Raw genomic sequence first — 21,252 nt, 5'->3', positions numbered from 1 at the left:
CTTTTAATAATTAAAAGTCCCTGGTGGCTTTGCCGTCATAATTGAGGTAAGTCTGCTCACCAGAGAGTCTTGCTAATGTCAGTTCATTGGCAGTTACACCTAATCGCTTTCTGCCCTTTCTGATGAACACCACTGGCTTCCTTTTGTGCTGCTTTGTTTGGAGGTAGGACTGAGTGGATCAGAACTTGATTCCTTTTTGAGAAACTTGGCCCTTTCCGTTGTGAGAGAAGTCTGGAAACTCATTCAGTTGATCATCACATTGATCCCAGGGAATTCTGCTGACATTGGAGTGTAACCTTGCTTCTCGTGCAGGCAGCAGCCCTCTGCCAGCCATGGCCTCTGAGAAGCACTCCTGGGGCCCGAGACTACAGCCACAGTTAGAAGCCATGGTCGCTTAGTCTCACATAGTTTTTATTTGCTGAGCATCCTTGCAGTTAAGAACACAGGGTGAACTAGAATGTCACACTGCTGTTAGAATAAAGGCAGTTGTTGAGTGGGGAAAAAGAACTTTTAACTTTTTAGCAGATGAGGAGTGTTTTGAGGGCTTCACAAGGGATCAGCTCGGAATGTTTTAGTGGCATTTGATCAGATTATTACAGCATATGTATGTGCTTTTTTTTTTTCAGGTTTCTTCCTCTCTGTTTTTGTGGTTTGTTGCAAACTAAATTATGTATGTTAAGATGCATTTATCCGTTTCAAAAACCACTTCTGGGCAAGGAAAATTCTCAACATTTTTGTGTTTGGAACAGTTATGTGGTTCCTGGGCAAATCAGAGGCAAAAATAACTTCTTGTTGAAGGTAGTGGGCTTTGTGTGCGATTGGCTGCATTGACTTGACTCTGTACATTTTTCCCCTTTAATTTGTTGCTATTTCAGTTTTGTTTATTCACATTTCTACAGAAAATGTCAGTTTAACCTGAGACAAGATCCTTGATGGAAAGACAGAAGTTTTGGAACTTTTAGTTTTGACAATTCTAGTTTTCATGCTGTTCAGAATTCATTTGGTGAAATGAAAAATAACCTTGTAAATAATAGGCACATTTAATCCTGCACCATATGTACCCACAGAGGTTTCTTAGATACCTTCTGTTACAGCAACACCTAATGATCATTGACTTGACCTGTAGGTCATGACCTTTTTCCTCTGTCAGGACACCTGTGAAAGATTTCAGATGCTACAACATACGGGTGAAATTGTGATGTTTCCCTGGTCTTCACACTGGTTTTTAGTGTAACATGAGCTTGGAAATATATGAGAAGAATATGTGTTGAACAACTTGTTGGAGTAAGGTTGTTCTGTTTATGGTCTGATTTATACAAAACGTCTACATTGGAAGAAAGGACGATCTGTACGGCGTGTCCACGTTTAGTTACTGTCAGCGAAGACATTATTCTGTTAAGGCATCGAGTATAAAGTACAAAAGGTTTGGAAGTTTTTAAGCTTCCTGACCTCATTACTCTTTAAAAAATGTCCTTATTTCTCTGGTTCTCTTCTTTTTGTGTTTGAGGCAAGCTTTCAAATACTACTAACTTGTTGCCTTCTTTGAAGGCTTTATTGAGAGCAGTATTAAACACTCGGCAGTGACCGCCACACATCAAAGCAGCGGGATGACACGGGGCCACAGTGCTCATAAAAGCTTCAGCAGTCATCACATGATTCGCTTAGTCCTGAATTGTTCTTGCGTGTTTATTTTCTTGCTTCACTCTCTCTTACAAGGCACAGTTCTCTTTGTTCATGTTTATGTTCATACCACACCCCCACCCCCGTTTTTTTGGTGTGCTCTGGTGCCTTCTTGGCATTTCAGTGCTCAGGCCTTGGAGTGAGTGCTCCACACCAGGTCTCACGTGGATGACTTGATCAGCTCACTCTCCCATCTGATAGATCTCGTTGTAACACAGCATTTGTCAACTTTTTATGATCCCTCCCTTATGGAAACTTTTTAGATTTTTTTCCTAGTTGTCCCTCTGTAAAATTTTAATACCACTAATATACTGCATATTTATTATATACTATATGTATGGCTGTGCTTTATACATTAAAAGAAAAGGTATAAACCTTTTTCTTTAAAATTCAATTCAGTGTTAAGAATAAGTAAAAATTTTTAAGTTAAAAATTTTAAAAGTACTAACATTTCACTTACATCTGCTGAATAACTTTTAAGGTTATTTACTTTTATGAATTGTAGTATATCAAATTATATAGGCCAATTAGCAGTTAACGTAAATGCACACTAACTGTAAGCAAAATTTTAAGAGATCATTCAAAACCTACTTTTCCAGCAAAATAACTGAAAAATTAAATTAATGTCTTAAAAGTCATTTTGAGTGAATTTAACTTTTCTTAATAAAGAGAGAATAACTTTTAATTAGCTGTAGTCAGATGTTGTCAATATTTTTTCTTTCCAGCATTTGATGTAATTAATGATGAATTGAACAACTTTTTGAATTAGAAACTGTTTTTATCTAATTCTCAAAGCCTGAGCCACGCACAGAAGCTCTCAGGATCAAACATAAACAGCATCTACACAGCAGCCAATGGCAGCTCCTGGCACACGCAGGTCACCTCTTAACATGACCTCGCAATCGAGCACTTGATAGAAAGCCTTCAGTCACAGGATCAGAGCCATCTGTCTCCATGGTTTGGGGGCACTGGTCTTGCATACATTTGCTATGTTTTCCCCGGTCAGTGTTGCTCTGGTGAAGCCCAGGACAACCCAGTGAGAGGAGCTGAATGCTAAGGAGTACGGTTTTGTTAAGTAGGGAGGGCTCCAAACCATTGTAATACAAGATTTTTTCATTCCCCACTCTCCCCCTCCAAGAACCAGTTTTCACCCTCGTTGAGAATGCATACTGTGACTTAATGCAGACTTTGGAGTTACTTCAGTTTAACAATATGTGCTGGGCAAAAAAGAGAGAGAGAAAGGTATTTTTATTTACCACATTGTACTCCTTTTTTGCCTTCTTTCCAAACTAGACCTCGGCTTCTACTGTTTTACAGAAAAGGCCCTGGCTCAAATACAGAGAGACGCAAAAGAAGTTCACTTTCCACTTTCAAGGGCCCAGATTCTGAAAATTGAGAGGATTTTTAGAGTGATTTGTACTACTCAGTTTTGATCTTACATGTGTAAGTTTGTTTTCCTCAGGGAGGAGCAGTTTTACATGTTGGTCAAACACTGGCAGCTCCCTGGTTTTGGCATGTGGATGAGTTGCTATACCTTGGTTAAGAGCCACTCTCCTCTGAATTCCTAAAGGATGATGTGTTTTGATAAACTAAATAGCCCTCTAAGTGGTCAATTCAGCTTTAATCTAGAAGGATTAAAAGGATAAGTGGTGGATAGAAAAACAGGCAAACCTATTGAATGTATCCCCAGGTAGGTCTGCTGTGTACCTGGCCGCTCAGAATAAAGCCACCTTTCCCTGGAGCACTTCCTCTGACTTTGACATGAGAGAGAAATTAAACCCCGTCTTAATTAAGCCATTATCATTTGAGATTTTCTTTCTCAAAGATGAAAGACTCTTCACCAGGGGACCTGGTGAAGAGTATCTCAAGGCTTTAGTAATACCAGGTCGTCCTATCGTGTGGACTGGCACATTGTGAATGTGAAAAATGGCGGCTCTCTATCCAGCTACTTGGAAGCCAGCAGTCAGATTTCAGAGGTTGGGTGTCCTCTGGTTCCAGTCGCCCAGGAATACCAAGTACTTGCCAGTGTCCCTCACCTCTGGGTACTGGAAAATTAAGAGTAATTCTTTTCCATTAACACTGACTTAAAAGGGAAAATAAGCCAAAACATAGATGATTTGGCTTATATTTCTTAAATTCTTTTTGGTAATTTGAAGAAGAGTTAATGATATAAGTTAATCTGATGTGGTCTTACAAATTGCTAAACTTATAAATTTAATAAGTTTAGTTTTATAAGTTGCTAAAATTCCTCAACACAGTTAACTTAGTCACTTAAAATAATACATGACGTCTAATACTTTGTCAGGGTAAGGTAACACAATGAAATAAATGATAGGGTGTCACATTTTCAAAAATACTAGGAAATCCTGTGGTATGGAAACAAGTTTGTTATATGTGTGCATGTATTTAGATAGATGGGTGCATGGATAGATTTTAAGGAAGGAAATAACTTATCTTTTGGAGTAGCCTGAAAAAGAATCAGTTCTTAAGAGAGTAAATGTGAGTAATTTAAAACAGATAGCCACTCTCATTTCTTTTGAAGCAGATGTGTTTAAGCAAATAAGTTTATTGAATTTACCTATCTGCAAAATGTCCTTTTCCCCTTGAAGTATTCGTATTTTGTATTTCCTTTTCTTTCAAGGTATAGGACTAAGGCAACATTTGTTAGCTTTTTTTTTTTTTTAAGAATTAAAGGGAGAAACTCCTATAACTTAAACTCCATTGTATTAACTTATTAAAATTTTGAAACAGTTACAAGCTTATTAAAAATTTAAAGTACCATACAGAAGGCTTTTTGATGAACTATTTGAGAGTAAATTGCCAACCCATACCCCTTAATACATGAGTGTGTATTCCTTATAAACAAGGACAGTGTCCTGCATAACCAAAATATAATCATCAAAACCAGGAAAATATCATTCGTGTTAATGTTAACCACCATCTAATCCTCTACCCTGTGCAAGTTTTATCAGTTATCCCTTATATCAAAGAAGCACTTGTCACTTTTAGCTGTTGCGTCTCAAAAGTCTTCTTCTGGGGAGTTCTAGAATAGCCTTTCTTTGGCTTTCCTGACCCTGACAACTTTGACAGTTGTAGGTCAGTTATTTCGTAGTGTGACCGTCAACTTTGGGTTGTCTGATGTTTTCTTACCATTAGATTCCAGTTCGGCATCTTTGGAGGAACGTTACAGAAGTAATGCTGTCTTCTCAATGCAGCCTGTCAACGACACACTATTTCCATTTGTCTCATAACTGATAATGTTCAATTAATCGGTTGATTAAGATGGTGTCTGCTAGGCTTCTTTACTGTCAAGTTATTCCTTCCTCCATTATATTTAGTAAACATTTTATGGGGAAGAACTTTGAAATTATGTAAATGTTCTGTTCTTAATCAGTCTTTTTATTTATCTCAGTGTGGACTCATTTCTGATTTTATTCAATGTATTTTAATCTATTTTTTATTCTGATGCTCATATTGTCCTCACTTTTGTCAGTGGGAGTCTCTTCAAATTGACTTCTGTGTCCCTGTAACATGTTCCTATTATTCTTTATAATTATTAGCACTCTTTTGCTTTGGACACAAGAAGATATTACAGGCTTATCTTGAACTTTCCATTGTCCTATTTCTCCATTCTGGTTCCTTTTAGTGGGGAATGATGTCTAAAAGCCAAAATTTAGGATTCTAGGTGTGCACACACACATATATAAACACTAATTTGCTTCTGTGTATATTTTTTGCAGACCATAAATCCACAGCAACACCTCCATGCCATTCCATTCCAACACCTTAGGGTTCACTATAGTTTTCTCTGTTTCCATATTTGTACCTCATTTTTCCAAGTGAGAAACCTGATTCCCGTTACTCATAATTTGTTCACTTGCTGGATTGTTGCTCCGGTTTGTTACTAAACTCCTTCTTGTCCCCTGTTTGCCCTGCTCTTCACTCACTGTCAGACTCAGAGGCCTGCCCCTCTCTCACCTGTGCATGCCCTTCCCACCCCTGTTGGCTCTGACACCCATGCTGCCCCTGGGGGTGAGGCTTTCTGCCTTCCTTAGCCCCTTTAGGGCTGGGTTGTTCTGTAGGAGAAGGGGAAGGTTTTTAAGTCTTGAGAAGCCTTTGTCAGTAGGGAGGTTTCTGTTAAAATGAAGGGGAGAAAATGGTTTTTTGGAAGCAGGTGATAATGTAGGAAATACATTTCTAGGCTCATCTTCTACCGTTTCTGCCTTGGACCCAGAATCAGCTATATTTCCAAGTGATTTTGGTTCCTTTTACGGAGAAATCAAATTTAGATCACAATCTAGGTGCTAAGGTGGCACATTGCTACTGAGCGAGTCACTGTTTCTAGGACTTTTTAGTATGTAGAACTGGGGAAAACCTTTTTATTTATTTATTTACTTTTTTTTAAGGAAAAACATTGAGTTCATATGGATATTTCCAATTTATATTTAGGATTAGAGGGTTTTTACTTAATATGTTTGGCTATATATTTATAGCTTGTTTTCTTTACACTGAAAATCTTGGTTCCTAATGAATTTACATAATTACTTATTTGTTTGCTCTTTGTTTCAGAATACTATCAGTGTAAGTACGATATGATTATTGAAACAGTTTAAGCTTTATCTTCAGTTCTTTTTGTAGTCAGAACATATTGTACAAAATAAAGTACATTCAGAGAATTTCAGCTTCCATGTCTGTTTCCTCACACTGTTACCTGCCTGTCTCCATAGGTCATGATCTTACTAGTTTTCAGTTATCCTTGTGCAGTTTTTTAAGTATAAGCTTGTATGCGTGTGTGTTTATAGTCTCCACTTTCTCAGCTGGAGAGTTGATACTTAACACACTGTTCTGTACCTTGTTTTTTTTTTTACTTACCAGTTGACAATAGAGGTCATTCTGTGGCAGCATATAGAGGCCTCCATCTGCAGAGTACTGCATAGTACGGAGTACACTTTAATTAATTCAATCCCTATCGATGGATGTTTGGGCTATTTCCAATCTTTTGCTACCACAGATAATGCTACAATGAATAGTCTTGGATATATGTTACTTTTTTTTTTTTTTTTAACCTGTGTGTCTTTGAGACAGATCCCTAGAAGTGTGGGATTACTGGGACTAAGGGTAACTTCATGCTTTTGCTACATACTACCAAACACCTTTCCGTAGGACTCATGGTTCTAACATTGTACAAACCCAACAGCAACAGATGAGAGGACCTCTTTCTCCAGAACCTCATTCGCAGACTAGGTCATCCGACTTCTAATTTTTGCCAGTCTTTCAGGTGGGAAGTGGTGTCTACTGTGGTTTTAGTTGGATCTCCCTTAATTATGAGCAAGCAAACATATTTTCATGTTTACAGGACATTTTTATTTCCTTTTCTGTGAACTGCTTGTTCATATGTCTTGCTTATTTTTTAGGTTTTTCGATCTTCATTTTCTCTATTTTAGAATCTTGTTACATATCAGGAATATTAAATTTTTATGATATATAGCAAACTAATTTTAATAAATTATCTTTTGACTTTTTAATTATGTTTTTGTCATGTAGATTTTAAAAAAATTTATATGGTAAAATTTATTAATCTTTCCTTATTGCTGCTGGATTTTGAGTCATAGCTTGGAAAGTTTCTCCCACTCTGTGACTAGGGAGGAATGCACCATGCTTCCTCTGATGCTTAGATTTTTATTTTCTTTTCATTTAAGTCTCTTCCCTGTTTGTAATTTATCCTGAGTACCTATGAGGAATAGATCAAGTTTTACCTTTTTCCATATGCCTTGTAGATTTTTTGGTACATGTTGCTATGACTTTTTTTTAGTGGTATTACTTAACTCCTTAGATTTACCTTGTCTTATGGTAAATGCTTTTTGAAATCCATGAGGGAATAGAAGAGATCTAAAAATCTTATACTCTTTGACATCTCTAAAAGATTAAATGATTTTTAAAAGTACTTCCTTTGGTCAAAGTGAACAGGTCCAAGAGGAAACATGGGGATATTTGAGACTGGCTGAGAATTGGAATAAAAAACTGTTCCAATTCAGGGCAGAGTTCACAGATCCATAGAGTTTTAAAGATCCAGTTTGCTATAGCCTCTTTTTTCAAGAAAAGAAGGCTTCTATTGTTTAATAATTCTCTTGAGAAATATTTTGAGAATTCTGCAGGTATATATCAGAGTTAGCGCCATAGTCTCCCCAATAGTCCAGCTCTTCTAAGTCCGTTAGCAGTTCTTTCCAACATTAAGATAAAGTCACTGTATCTGTCAGTAAAGTGATGATTAGAGATGAGGCCTTAATCATATGTATATGTATGATGTACAGGATCCTGACAGATTCCAAAAGAAAAGATTTTATGCCATGACTAGGGAGTTTATAAAATACTTAGCTGATGGTCTATTTATATGTTGGCTTTTTAATAGCAGTTTGCAGAATACATGAGATACAGAAGTAGAGGCCTCTGTGTGAGGTCCCGTGGACACTGGAGCACGAACAGCTGCCGGTCCCTTGTTCCTTTCAGAGCAGTTAGCAATTTAGTGACCAGGTTTCCCATCCAAGGGCTTTGTTTAGAGTGGTGTATTTGGGACCAACTTTTTTTTTTTTTCTGTCTAACTTTGCTTCTATTATTTATCCATTCAGAGTAATTCCACTTGGATTCCAACATTTTTCATAGTCTCTGTTTTGCTCAACAGAACCAAAGTCCCTCCTTGCTTAATGGAACCAAAAACAGAGTTTGATTTAGTGATTCTCACTGCTTGGTAGCTAATAGCTGACCCTCTATTATGATTTATCTAGGAAATTAGAAGGCTGTTAAAATCACTTTTTGATCAACATTTTCCCAGTATTTCTTTTTAACAAGCAAGACTGTAGAGGCCTTTGATAACTAATGTTTGCACTGCTTTTTAAAAAAATATTAATTAAGAGTCTGCTTTGTTTAAATATTAGTAATGCGTATTTTACTGTGGACTTTGGGGCAGTGGGGAAGTGGGACGTTAATCAGACATCCATTAGATACCTGTCTTCTCCAGAGTGTCTCTCATCTGCCAGCACATTTCTTCTCCTCTCTGTGTTACGCTGCCTTTGCAGAGATTCCTTTCTGGTTTTTATCTTAAATTAGCCTTCCCTGTATTACATCATTACAGGAATCCCACAGATTGACATTCATTTAAAGCATTCCCAATACTTCTGTGGAAATGAAAAGCCAGCTTCCTTGAGGTCTCAATTGTGGTTTTGATCTTGATGAGTTATTTTGCTTTATATTAATGTTCAGTAGCCATGGCCTAGCCGCAACCTGCTTGAGAATAAATGCTGGTAGTCACATGGGTGACTTGGACAACCTGTCCCCTCATGGAAAAACCTCGGAGCACCTGCCGGCTCACTGGGTTGTAGCTGAGGAACCTCATCTTCCTGCTGAGGGTTCTTCAAGGCCAAACAGGCCACACGCGAGGCTGGCAGCAGACCCCGCCCTCCGCACCACGCAGCCTTGGGTCTTACTGTTCCTTCTCCACTCCCCCGCCTCCAGGACCCGGTTCTCTCATTGTTCCCCTTCTGCTCTTTTAAAAATATTTTCTTTTCAGGGAAGGATCTGACTTCAGTTTCAGTTGATACTATTAGTGTGAATTTAAGAAATGCTTTAATTTTTAGCCTTTTTCATTATGAAAGGAAAAAAATTTGCTCCCTTTTGGAAAAGGTCAGGTATTAACATTAGAAAGGACGGGGCAAATTTAGTGGAATAGAAAAACCTACCCTCTTTCTGAAACCACACCTGGTTGATAGCCACACACACCCTTACTGTGTGGAAAGAGCATATTTAGGAAGAGGTGAGAGAAGAAACATGAGGAACAGCAACATGGCCCAAAATATTAGTGAAGAGGCAGTGGTTACTTACTTGCCTTCTTTTAAACAATAAACCGTGTGACTGTAGTTAGAATATTTTTATTTCTTCTGATGTTGAAGCCCGTGAAGAGTAAACACTTGAGCAGAAATACCAGATAAAATGCCTTGCTCTCAGTGTCTCCAGAACTTCCTGTTTGTACCGTGAGACCTGTTTTGATGTGTCTAATATTCACCAGTAGCTGTTAAATATTTTATCAACATTACTGCAGCCACTATACTTTGGTACTCACATTCCAGAAGAGAAAGGTTTCTGCTCATTCTCTTAATCCCTAAAGGCTCTTAGCTTGTTTGTGAATTGTGTTCTCTGAACAGACATCCCCTTTTGGAATTATTTTCCTGGGCTGCTTTGAAGCATTCTTTTCCTCACCAATGGAACTGAAAAAAAGGTAGTAAGTAGTTGGTACTGTGCAAGGGAAGACTTTTTCAAAATCAGTGTTGTACAAAACGAGGTCAGTATAATCTTGTATTAAGTTTGATACTACCATTGCTTGAAGTCCTTTGTCTAATGCTTTGATATATAATGAGCTGTACGATGATTCGCATTGTTTTATTTGTGTGGTACTACCTTAGACAAAGGGAGGGAACCAAGAAAGAGCAAAAAGTAACATACATGTTACAGAAGCCCTGTTTGTAGTAGCGGATAATTGGAATCGACTTTAACATAAAATACTTAGAAGAACAACGTGCAAACTATGACATATAAATGTGATGGAATGTGGTAAAACATGTGAATATAAACGAAATTGAAAAGGCAGATGTTAAGATGGTACAGAGTCTAGTTAAAATGATAGAAAGAATGCACTTTGTTGAGCCCTGGGAGGCATGATCGGCTGTGGTGTGGTCACAGTAACTGTGTTGCGTCGGCGCTTCTGTTGCTGAGGTCGGTGTGATTTAGGACTTAATCCCTTTGTGCTGGAAATGTCTTCATCTGTAACATGGGGAATGGTCATATCTGTCCTGTGTACCACAGAGTTGTTGGGAGAGGCAGATGTAAGAATTTGGGAAGGCATTTTGGAATGGATGATCCCTCCCCTGAGGACCCTCGGGTTAGACATTAGGTCTGCCCTTAAGAAAATCAGCATTGGAGGGGAGGGGTGGAGCTCAGTGGCAGAGTGTGTGCTGCATGCACGAGGTCCCAGGTGTGATCTCCAGTACCTCCATCAAAAAAATAGATAAACCTAATTACCTCCACCGAGAAAATAAGCAAACAAAAACCAGATAATCAGCACTGGGTAAGTCATTGACTGAGGTCCAGAAAGGAACTGGGTTCTTAGCTCTGCTGTTACCTGGCTGTACGGTTTTCTCAACCTCTTTGTTATACGTTTTCCTCATCGAAAATAAAGGCATGGGCAAGATCGCCTCCAAGGTCATTTCCAGTTTTAAGATTCTGCAGGAGTTTAAATGCTTCAGAATCAGCCTCTGCTGCAGGGTCTAACATAGCAACATTTTCTTCACCTTTTTAGATAGTGTCACGGTGGGGCTCATTTATCTTCTCAGATTATTCCAGCCTTGTTTCAGGAATCTGGAACTTACTCTTTAAGGAAGCCTGCATTATATGGGACTTCTAGAAATGTAGTTCTGTTTTCCCTGGAAAGTTCTAGGTTTTGTTTGTGTTGTGTTAATAATATTGCAGAGCATACCTAGTTATGTCCTAAGGTTAGAGGTTGCCAGTCCTTTTTTTTCTTCTTCTTCAAGTTTTGTTTATTTATTTAATTCTAAATCAGAAGAATTTTGCAAACATGAAATGGAGAGCTTGACCCAAAGTTTGAAAACACTGTCCTGCAGGCCTTCTGTGCCTCAGGGCCACACGCTCAGAGGTGCCACTTCAGGGGCCGTCCCCACTCTCTGGGCTATACTGTTGCTTGCCTTGGGCAAGTCCCCTAATCTCCTTGTGCTTCACTTTCCCATCTGTAACTTGCCTGTCCTCAGGGGCTTGGCCAGGGCTGCACTGGGACCAGGTCACTGCCTTTACTAGTGATGGAAGGAGATGAGTAAGTAGAGGGCAGGGTACTTTGTTTTCACAATCTCATTCTCTTCATTGTTTTCCCCACGCCCTGCTTGTCAGCTGAAATTGAATTCTGAAACTACAGCACATCTATCATAATTACATGTTTGAAGTTATGTTTATTCCATGTTGGCCAAAGGTCTCAGTTGAATAGGTTAACTACTATAATTGTGAAGTTACAGATATAATCTCATATACTCAGTTAACCCTAGAATAGTCTCTTTACTGTTGTTTTTGTTATTTCACTGTAATGGTAGAGAAAGTAATAAGTTGCACACATTTGGTTGGAGAAATTGTTCCTTACCAGGTTTTTATCCGGTGAAAGATGAGGAAAGAACCATCTTCCTGGCCCAGGAAGGCAGGATGATCCATACCTTTTATTGTTGAACCTGTTATTCTATATGTGTCCTATGGACATTTAAGAAATGTGAACATTTGGGGGGAAATGACTCAAGTGCCAGACACATGTAGGATGGTGGCATTATTTTGGAATAGGAGTTTTTAAAACAAGCCAATAGGTAGACAGTGAGGGCACTCTTTTATTTTTCAAATTGTCACTTTATTTTTGGAGGGGGAGGTAATTAGGTCTATCTTTCTATCTATCTATCTATCTATCTATCTATCTATCTATCTATCTATCTATCTATCTATCTATCTATCTTTCATGGAGGTACTGGGGATTGAATCCAGGACCTCACGCATGCTAGGCATGCGCTCTACCACTGAGCTATATATTCCCTCCCCCAGTGAGGGCACTTTTTAACCTGGAGTTAAAAATCTTTTGGTTTTATACAAGTTAATTTGAGATGCATTTAAAATTGCAATTAAATGTATCACATTTAAGTTCTCCTAACATTCGTTACCTTCTTCAGGTTTTGTAATATGAGTGTGTGTGTATGAGAGACACATAGTTAAGATTAGATTTTGAAATAGACCTTCAGAGTGGTGATCATGCAGAGATGTTGAATCACTGTGTTGTGCTCCTGGAACTAACTAATGTTACAGGTCAACTTAACAAAAAAATAAAATATAAATAAAATAAAACAGATCTTAACAAGTGTCAAAAAGTGATAGCCATGGAAATAAATGATAAATTTCCATATACAAAGTAAAACAAAATTTTTGGAGCTATCATTCTAAATATTTAGTCATAAGGCAATTGTGGTGATCTATTATAAAAGGATGACATTTCTCCATTAGTTAGAAGCTAGGTAGTCTGGGCTTTGCAGATTGCTTTTTAAGAACGAAGTCCGACAGGATCCAGTCCTTATTTGCAGGACAGATTTTGTCGTACCGTCCCTGTAGAACGTCACTGTGGGCGCAGGCTCCCCTCCGAGCTCCATGCTGTGGGGTGAGCGGGCCCGGCTCTCCCCTGGCCCAGTTGCCTTGGCTCTGAGGGTTAACGGTGCCTGCAGGTGTGTTGGGATTAGCGCTGTCAAGTTGTGTAAGGGGGTTTTCTTTCTTTTGATCTTCAGAAAAGGATGAAAGACAGCCATTCAACTCAAGGGATTAGGTCCCCTCTCTTTAAAGACTTTAGGTGCCATAAATATTTCACTTCAGTTGTAAGGTGAAGACTTGTATACATCTGGGGCAAAATGGGTGTTTTATATTACCAGTTGGAAATTATTCAGTCTCCACTTACAGATTAAATGATCTTTGCAGAGAACTTTTCTTCCAACCGAGAGTGTACCAAGATCTGGAAAAAAGGTGTGTGTTTATATCTCAGTAGTTAGGCCAGTCTTTCCTCCTCGTATTCCTAAACGCTTTTCTTTTTATAGGTTAACGCCTTACCCACATTGTGCCTGTTTCCCCCTTGGGTGCTCCCTCATTCCACTGATGCACTCAAAAAACTCCTGGTTTAAAGCTTTGAGAGCAGCCACCCTTAAGAACAATACGTTGCTCACATGTTAAGTCTGTGGTCAGTTGGCCTTTTTTTTTTTTTTTTTAAGCCCTATATTTTGTCTTTTTTTCCCTTTAAATTAACATTATTTAGAAAAGGAAAATGAGATTAATGTGCTGGCAGCTTAGTTAGAAACTGCTATGTCAGAAAGTGGTCGGAAAGCAGGAGAGAGTCCTGGGTGGGGAATTATGGTCCCAGCCCCACCTCCTCTTCCTGTCACCTGCTCTGTCAGTTTCACTCCAGAACAGACACTGGATTTTTGTTTTTGATTTTTTTCCCCTTCGTGTGATTTCCTAGGATGGGATATGGGACTGCGGAATTAATTATTTTATGTATGTAATTGTATTAGAATTAGGGACTTGGGGGAGGAAGGCAGGGTTTGGGTAGGTGTCAGCCCTAGAGTCAGCCTGTTAAGTGATTATTCCTTCCTCCCACCCCATATTACATAATCAGTCATTTAGAACAGATTTAAAGCACATTCAGTTGGCCCAGTGGCTTACTAAGCTATATAATTCTGTGTTTTGTGTTTCATCCCTGAATTTGGGGACTTGTGTGTTGTTATTATTAAAGCTCATGATGATGGCTTCTCTTATTTGCTGTGACGTATGTGATATACGGACATTACTTTCTCAGTGTTCCCCACCGTCCTTTTAATTTTATTCTTTTTATTGTGGAAAATTTGAGTGATAAAGTACCAGATTGCAGGCAGGTACAACCCCAAAGCATGTATCAGTAATACAAAGAAAGGGAAAAGTAAAATTGTACGAGTAGGTGATGTTTAGAGATGGGTTAAGTACAGTATCAAATGAATTTGTTGCAAACAGCCAGTGGCAGCGGGTTTGAGACTAAGGACTTAAGAGCCTCGTGCTTGATAGCACCGCAGAGCTTTTAGATAAGGGGTCTGCTCAGTTAGCGCCTTAAGCTTCTACTTCCGATGCTTCACAAAATTACAGGAGTGACTATGTGTAAAGCTTGTCCAAACTTTGGGCCTATAATATTACTCCAAGAGAAAGACTGGGGCAAAAAGAAACTGTGAAAGGTGTTTGGCAACCAGCAAGGGAGGGAGCTCACAAACTCTTTGAAGGTCAATTAGCCAGAAAATGTGCTGAAGACTGGGTGCTGTGCTGGATTACTGGCCCAAGAATTGCCCCCAAGGTCCTCAAAGTGGTCCTGCCGTTTGAGCACAGAGAGACAATTATAGCCCTCGAAGAGATGCTACAAAAGCTTTAATTAAGGGACTTACTTACACCCCACTAAGTTTTGGAAATTAAATTCTTATTTGTGCTGAACTGATGTTTCTTTTGTCTGGGTTTCCACATGCATTTCAACAGAAAACACTATTTTCCCCAAATCTGTCTTCCGTTGGAAGCCATTTTGCTGTGATGGATACCAGCAAAGCTGAGGGTTTAATTGGTGAGAGGAACTGGGTGGCAAAGTGTGGCTGAGAGGCTTTTTGCTGGAGAGCATTTGGGGTGCAGGCTGAAAATTGTAGAATTTATGCACCTTGGTGCAACAGTAAACCAGGAACTCTATTTAGACTTAAACACATGGTTAAAAGAAAAAGAAGATATTTTGTAGAATTTGGAGTTTAGAATTCTCATTCACATGGCAGCATGATTTCCCTTGAATTGGCAGCTTTATGATTTTAGACACTGCAGACTGCTCTTTCCCCAGAAATATATTTTTGTTTGTTTGCTAATGAGATAAAAGTAGCCTCGGACTACCATCCAGGTCTGATTTTCCCTAAGTCTAGGCCTATATTTAGGTTCCGTGCAGATCTGACTCCTTTACTTTTGGAAGGACTCTGATTTAAGTTGCCTCGTCCTGGTCCCAGAGCTTTGCGGTGGCTTTGTGGTGGCCCTGCGGTGCTCAGCTCCCCTCCTGCTGATGGGGGGGTGCTCTCATCTTTGAACTCAGACCTAATTGCTGCCTGAGGTGGGGTCTGTTCCCTTTGCTTTGTTAGTGAAGCAGTTCTCTCTTGTCTGCTCTTCTTTGAAGCCATTCACTTCTGCCTGCAAGATTTGGTTTGAACCATAAAGATTTTAAAAAAGCATTAAGAAATGCTTATGTTCTAGTAATTGAAAATTTTCTTTCAGTACTTCTGGTTCACGTACAACATCAGCCAAGTGGTACAGTTTTGAGGTACTCTCTGTACCCTGTACAAACTTGAAGACACTTTTATATGCCTCTCAATTTATGTCTGAAGAAGAGGCCTTCAGCCTTGCTCTAACGTAACAGTGTGTCAATCAGAAAATCTTAAAACCTTGTTAGAACTGAAAAAATGAAAAATGGCAAGAAAAGTGAAAATTGTCACCACAGGTTAAAATGTGTGGTTTTCAGCAAAACAGAATTTATGCAGAAATCCCATTCTTGAGCTTAATTTTTACCTGTGGGTGGGGGTGGGGATTAGCGTTGGATGAGAGGACCCTTTGGTGTCTGCTGCACTGGCATGCAGCTCCTCAGCTGGGTAGGCCTGTGACCCAGGGGCAGTTTAAGATGCTCTGCAGTGACTGGGATGGGTCCGTGTGCTGGGCCTGAGAGCTTTTGCTATTTGTATTGTTTAGAATAGTCCCATACTTGGATATGTTTTAAATAGTGCATAATATGAATTTCAGGGGTTTTTTTGTTGTTGTTGTTGTTGTTGTTGTTGTTGTTGTTGTTGTTGGAAAGAAGGAAAATTGTATTTAGTGATAGGAATGGTTTTGTTTGACCAAGTATTTAACCAGTTAGTGAGCTTAAGCAAAGTTTGGTACAAATTTCTGGAGAGAGTACAGCTGGCATTATCGTGCTCACTAACTGGAAAAAAACGTAACTGAATTTTGCTAGAAAAGTGCTGATTCAAAAAGTTGTTTTATGAAGTAAAAATTCTAAGGTCTTATCTCATTAGGCTTTATTTTGCTAACATTGTCAGAACTAGCACATCTGGATTAGATTCTAAAATAGTCTGGTTTTATGCTTCAGGTTAAAATGAATCCAGTCAAATTGGAATTTGCAGATAGATAAAAAGCAAGGATTTTGGTGCAGTGAGGAGTCTTAAACATACCAGGGTAATCAGGGAAGGTCTTGAAAACTCCCTCTCCAAATGGCCTTTAAAAATAGGCCGGCGTCTTTTTCAGGCTGTGCAGCTTATTCAGGCGTATTCTGTATAAGGGGTGCCGGGGTGATGAGTGAGTGCCTTTCGGGCGGCCTTTCCAGCTCTGTGATTCTTGGTTATGTTGCTTATTTACCACCAGCACTTTTACAGACTTACCATCTGAAGATTTATTTGATGGGGGAGGAGGGTGGTCTTGTCCTTTAAGTTAGGTTTTTATTTTGACAGAATTAAAATGTGCCATCTTTGTCAGATTTAGCAATATTCATGTCTTGCTAAGGCTCTGTATTATCAATGAAGTCGCTTTCTGTATTATGTTGTTTAGTCCTTCTCTGCAGGTGCAGATTTGGGCACATAGCCAAATAATTATGAACTTCAAATCCAGTTTGTCGAAATTCTTGCTTTAATAGACAGTGAAGCAGGATTGTTTAGTTTGGGGGAGCTGTGAGAAACAGACTGCCTGATATTTCAACCTGGTTGCTTTGGGGTTATTTAAGAATGGCAGTTAAAAATGTTTTTTAGGAGCACGAACATCCTTCTGTGCTGATGGGGAAATGTGGGTGATCGTCCTGTGTCTGTGTCCCACCGCCCCCCGCCCCTTCCCCAGTTCTGCGTCTCTTCATTATGCTGCCCTTGGAGCCATCAGTAGAGACTCAGCAGTTTGCTCTTTCGTAAATAACGCACTCTCTTTGAAAAGCGGGCTGCAGGCTTGTGGCCCAGCTCTGCTGGTTTTTTGTAGTTCATGCCGGTAAATGTTTGAGTTGAATCAGTCATGAGCTGTGGGCCTGATCCCTTTGCAAGTTGGTGGTGAGAGAAATGAGTCAGCGTTTGTTTTAACTTCAATAGAGTTTGGAGCCTTGATGAATCCCTGCGGCACTGGTAAATGGAGTGGCTGTACGGTGGGCCTATACGTTTGTCTGTTTGCTTGTTTCTAGCTGTTTAAACCTGAAGAACTGACACTGGGTTAGTAAGCCATATCCCTGCGTCAGCACCCAGATGAAGAGGGAGCTTTCTGCCTGTCGTGAGTAAATCAGGGCTCAACCCAGACTTGTTTGGGGGCTGGCCTTGGCTGCAGGTTGACAGTAAGATACATCAAAACTGCTTAGAAAGTTCTTTCCAACACTCTGGTTCAAGGCCTGCGCCTGCCGAGGACAGCTCAGCTTGTGTTTCTCTGTGTGATGAGGTAGAATAGAGTGCTGTTTTGACCAGTACATGAATTCAGTGTACTCTTTTTATCCAGCAAGTATTACTGTGGAAAAACTGGTTTCAGAACAGGTTTTTCCCAGGCAGAGTCATTGGTTTCACATTTCACTTTCCCTTTGTCCTGCTTAGAGCAGCTCCACGTCTGCACATGTCCCCCAGCCTTCTCCCAGCTCTGCTCCTTCAGCCTCCTTTTCTGTACCCTGCCTTGACCCCTGTGGTACAAAAAACACAGGGCCCTGATTTTCACATGTGCCCCTCACCTTTTCTTTCTAAGGGTGTCTTGGTATAATAGCAAATACTTCTTTTTATGACCAGAAAGTATGAGGAAGCAGTCTCATTTCATGGCCGGTAGTTTAAAGAAGGTAAGTTATTTTTAAAGTAGACTGGTGAGCTTTCAGTGTTAAATGCCTGTTGATGTTCTTGCCAGGAGAAACATTGATTTTTCTCTCACTGTGTTTCAGGCCCTGCATTCTTTCCCGGGCGATGTGCTGAGATCTTTGTCCGGGGTCAGAGCATTGGAAAGCTGGGGGTCCTTCATCCTGACGTCATCACCAAATTTGAGCTGACCATGCCCTGCTCCTGCGTGGAGATCAACATCGAGCCGTTTTTGTGAGGATGGGCCTCTGTTGTGTGGTTCTCGCCCCGAGGGTCCCTCTCTCCTCCCAGGGTCCTTTAGCTGTCCCCACAAGAACGTCCCCTTGTGCTTGTGCTTGAATGTTGAATAAAGTAAAAAGCAGTGTCTGGCTCCGTGGGTGGTACCGCCATCCCCGCATCAGGCCAGCTTGTGCTACATGAGTGCGGCCTCCGGGTGCAGCTGCCTTGTCTGTGAGAGCCGGTGGAGAGCCAGGAGCCTGAAGAGCAGAGATGCTCCCCGCACGTCACCGTCACTGTCAGTGCCTCCCCTGCAGGAAAGGATCCCGCTCTTTCGCTTGGTGAGACAAGATAGCTGAGCGCATGTGAGGCAGCAAAGGTTTCTAGTTCTTATTTTCTCTACTTGACACTTGTTCATCATTGGTAAACAATTACAGAGCAGCGTCTTTAGAAACCCTTTAAGAATCGGTAACGGTCTAGTAGTTACAGCCTTTGAAGCCATTTTAAAGGGAAGGAAAAACGTGCAGGTATTCAGAACATCCAAGGGGGCGCAGGTATTGGCTGCTCCATCTGTGACACGGAGACTGGGGTTCAAGGGCGGGCAACACGGATCCATTCTGCTGAGACCCGTGCACTGTGAACATTGGGAGACAGTGAAAAACTTACTTTTGCCCTAGGCCATACATTTTATTGTAATCGGTGTTATACAGTCGTAGGTTTTAAATACTTAATTGAGCTGCTAGCCTCTGTCTTATTCTATAGGGAGGTATTAGATCTCTCCCCTGAAGCTAAGCTTCTGTTAGTCTGCCTTGCCTTACCTCCTAATTTGCTTTAATACTTTGATCTAAGGTCCTCCAGTAGATATCATGTACTGAAAAAAGCTGGGTCTAATGTTTGAAAAGAAGGTCACAATTACTGTTGAGATGATATGAAACATAGTAAAATGTAAAACTTTAAAATAAGCCCCAGTAGAAGTAGCTAACCACGATAGACAGGAATCATGCTGACGGAGTTCTGCTGCGCGGTGGCTAAGGCCGTGTTAGTACCTTGAGTCAGGGCAGCAGTGCCCAGCTTAGCAAGATTCGTGAGCGTACAGACTGCCGTCTGTTCCTTCTCCGTCCTGCGGTAAGCAGATCCTTACAACATTTCAGTAATGAAGAAAAAATAATGCTTGTTGAAAGGTTTGTATCCAGCCAACATAAAGATTTCTTACAACTTAAGACAACCCAATTTTTAAAAAATGGGAAGATTTGAACAGACATTTCCCAAAAGAAGATAAATGAAATAAGCACAGGGAAAGATGCTCAACATCATTAGTCATTAGGGAAATGCAAATAAAAAACATAACACAAATTGAAATGGATAAAATTAAGAAGGCCGACTATGCCAAGTGTTGGTGAGACTGGAGCAGCTAGAACTTTCATGCGTTGCTGGTGGGACTGCAAAGTGACATGGCCACTTTGGAAAATAGTTGGCAGTGTGTTAAATCATGGAACATACCTCCCACCTAGTCATTCAACTCGTAGGCTTACTCATACAGCCATAGAAAGATTTTTTATGCAAGTGTGCACAGCAGTGTTACTCAAACAGATGAATGGCTAAGCAAATTGTACTATGGAATGCTTCTCAGCAAAAAAAGAAAAAAGGAATGAACTACTGATAGTCCAAACAACATGAATGAATCTCAAAGCACTACGCTAAGTGAGAGAAGGCAGACACACAGGCTACCTGTATTCCATTTCTGTGAAGTTCTAGGAAAGTCAAAGGCAGATTGAGGAGCCCATAGAAGGGAACTGACTGCGCAGGATTAAGAGGAAACTCTTGAGTTATGGAAATGGTCTTTACCTTAATTAAGATGGTAGTTAAGATGTAGGCTATACCTCAGTAAAGCTGGGAGAAAAGAAAATGTGACACATTTTAAAAATTTTATGGAACACCAGCAGGTGCATGCATAGTTGGTAAAAGAGCATGGATTTTAGAACTGGCATGTCTGCTCATGATGGCTTACTGGTCCAGGACTATTAGACATTTTCCCCCAGTTTCAGGGGCACTGTGGTTGAAATCATGGTTCTCGGGTCATATGATAGCCATTGTTGAAGTGGGCAGAGCCATTTGTTTTGCTAGCAGCCTGCCCTGCCACCTGGATAATTTCTGGATGGCCAGAAACAACTTGCAATAACCCACTGATACCTAATTGTATATCCCAGCTCCCTCCGTCACGTGGTTTCTTCTCTCTGAAGCAGGACACAGTAGGAAGGAAAACAGTATCGGGTACACGAGAAGAAGAGGCACCACAGCCAGGTCGTCCTCACTTGTCCCCGTGAGACGTCTGAACTGGGGCCAGCGCAGTCTGGGCACCAGCAAAGAGCCTTTCTTGGAGAAGACACCTGCTTAGTGAAAACTGGGGGCCCTAGTCTTAAAAGGGGAATGAGATGTAACTGATTCTTGTTCTAGCTTACAGATGTGCCGGCGTTCCTCTTCAGTTTACAGTATTTTAACTTTTTCGGTTTAACACCTGTAGGAGGTCGTTAGACTAGGAATTCTCCCTGACTTACGGGATGAGAACAGTTCACATTCAGAGAGGCTAATGTGCCCAGAAGTCACGTGGCTAATCGGTGGGTTTGTGACACCTAGTAAGACTGACGTGGAGCCCACGGATCACTCAGTGTTTTGCGTCATTTACCTACTTACCCAAATGTTAAGGTTTTTTTTTTTTTTTACAAGTTTTGTTTTTATATATAAAATACTAAAAAAGACAAAAAGTTAAAACTCTTAACTTTACTACTTTACAATACTACAAAATAACACCATCCCAAGCTAATCTACCCGCCCTCCCCCCAGTTCTCTAATTAACCACTGTCAACAGTTTAGCTTGTGTTGTTTCTGACATTTTTTTTTT

General features: G+C 40.2%; 1 protein-coding gene across 1 annotated transcript in view; it reads left to right on the top strand.

The window, feature by feature from the left end:
• FARSB (phenylalanyl-tRNA synthetase subunit beta) overlaps positions 1 to 18,557 on the top strand; it is a 61,203-nt gene extending 42,646 nt beyond the window's left edge. The window contains exon 17 of the mRNA XM_006186894.3: positions 18,224 to 18,557. Within this exon, the coding sequence (XP_006186956.1) occupies positions 18,224 to 18,375 (152 nt within the window). The 3' untranslated portion in view covers positions 18,376 to 18,557. The remainder of the gene's footprint in view (positions 1 to 18,223) is intronic.
• The last annotated feature ends 2,695 nt before the right edge of the window (positions 18,558 to 21,252 follow it).

This window comes from Camelus ferus, chromosome 5, assembly GCF_009834535.1.
Source record: "Camelus ferus isolate YT-003-E chromosome 5, BCGSAC_Cfer_1.0, whole genome shotgun sequence".
Classification (NCBI taxonomy): Eukaryota; Metazoa; Chordata; class Mammalia; order Artiodactyla; family Camelidae; genus Camelus; species Camelus ferus.
This window is presented reverse-complemented; position numbering and strand designations above follow the sequence as displayed.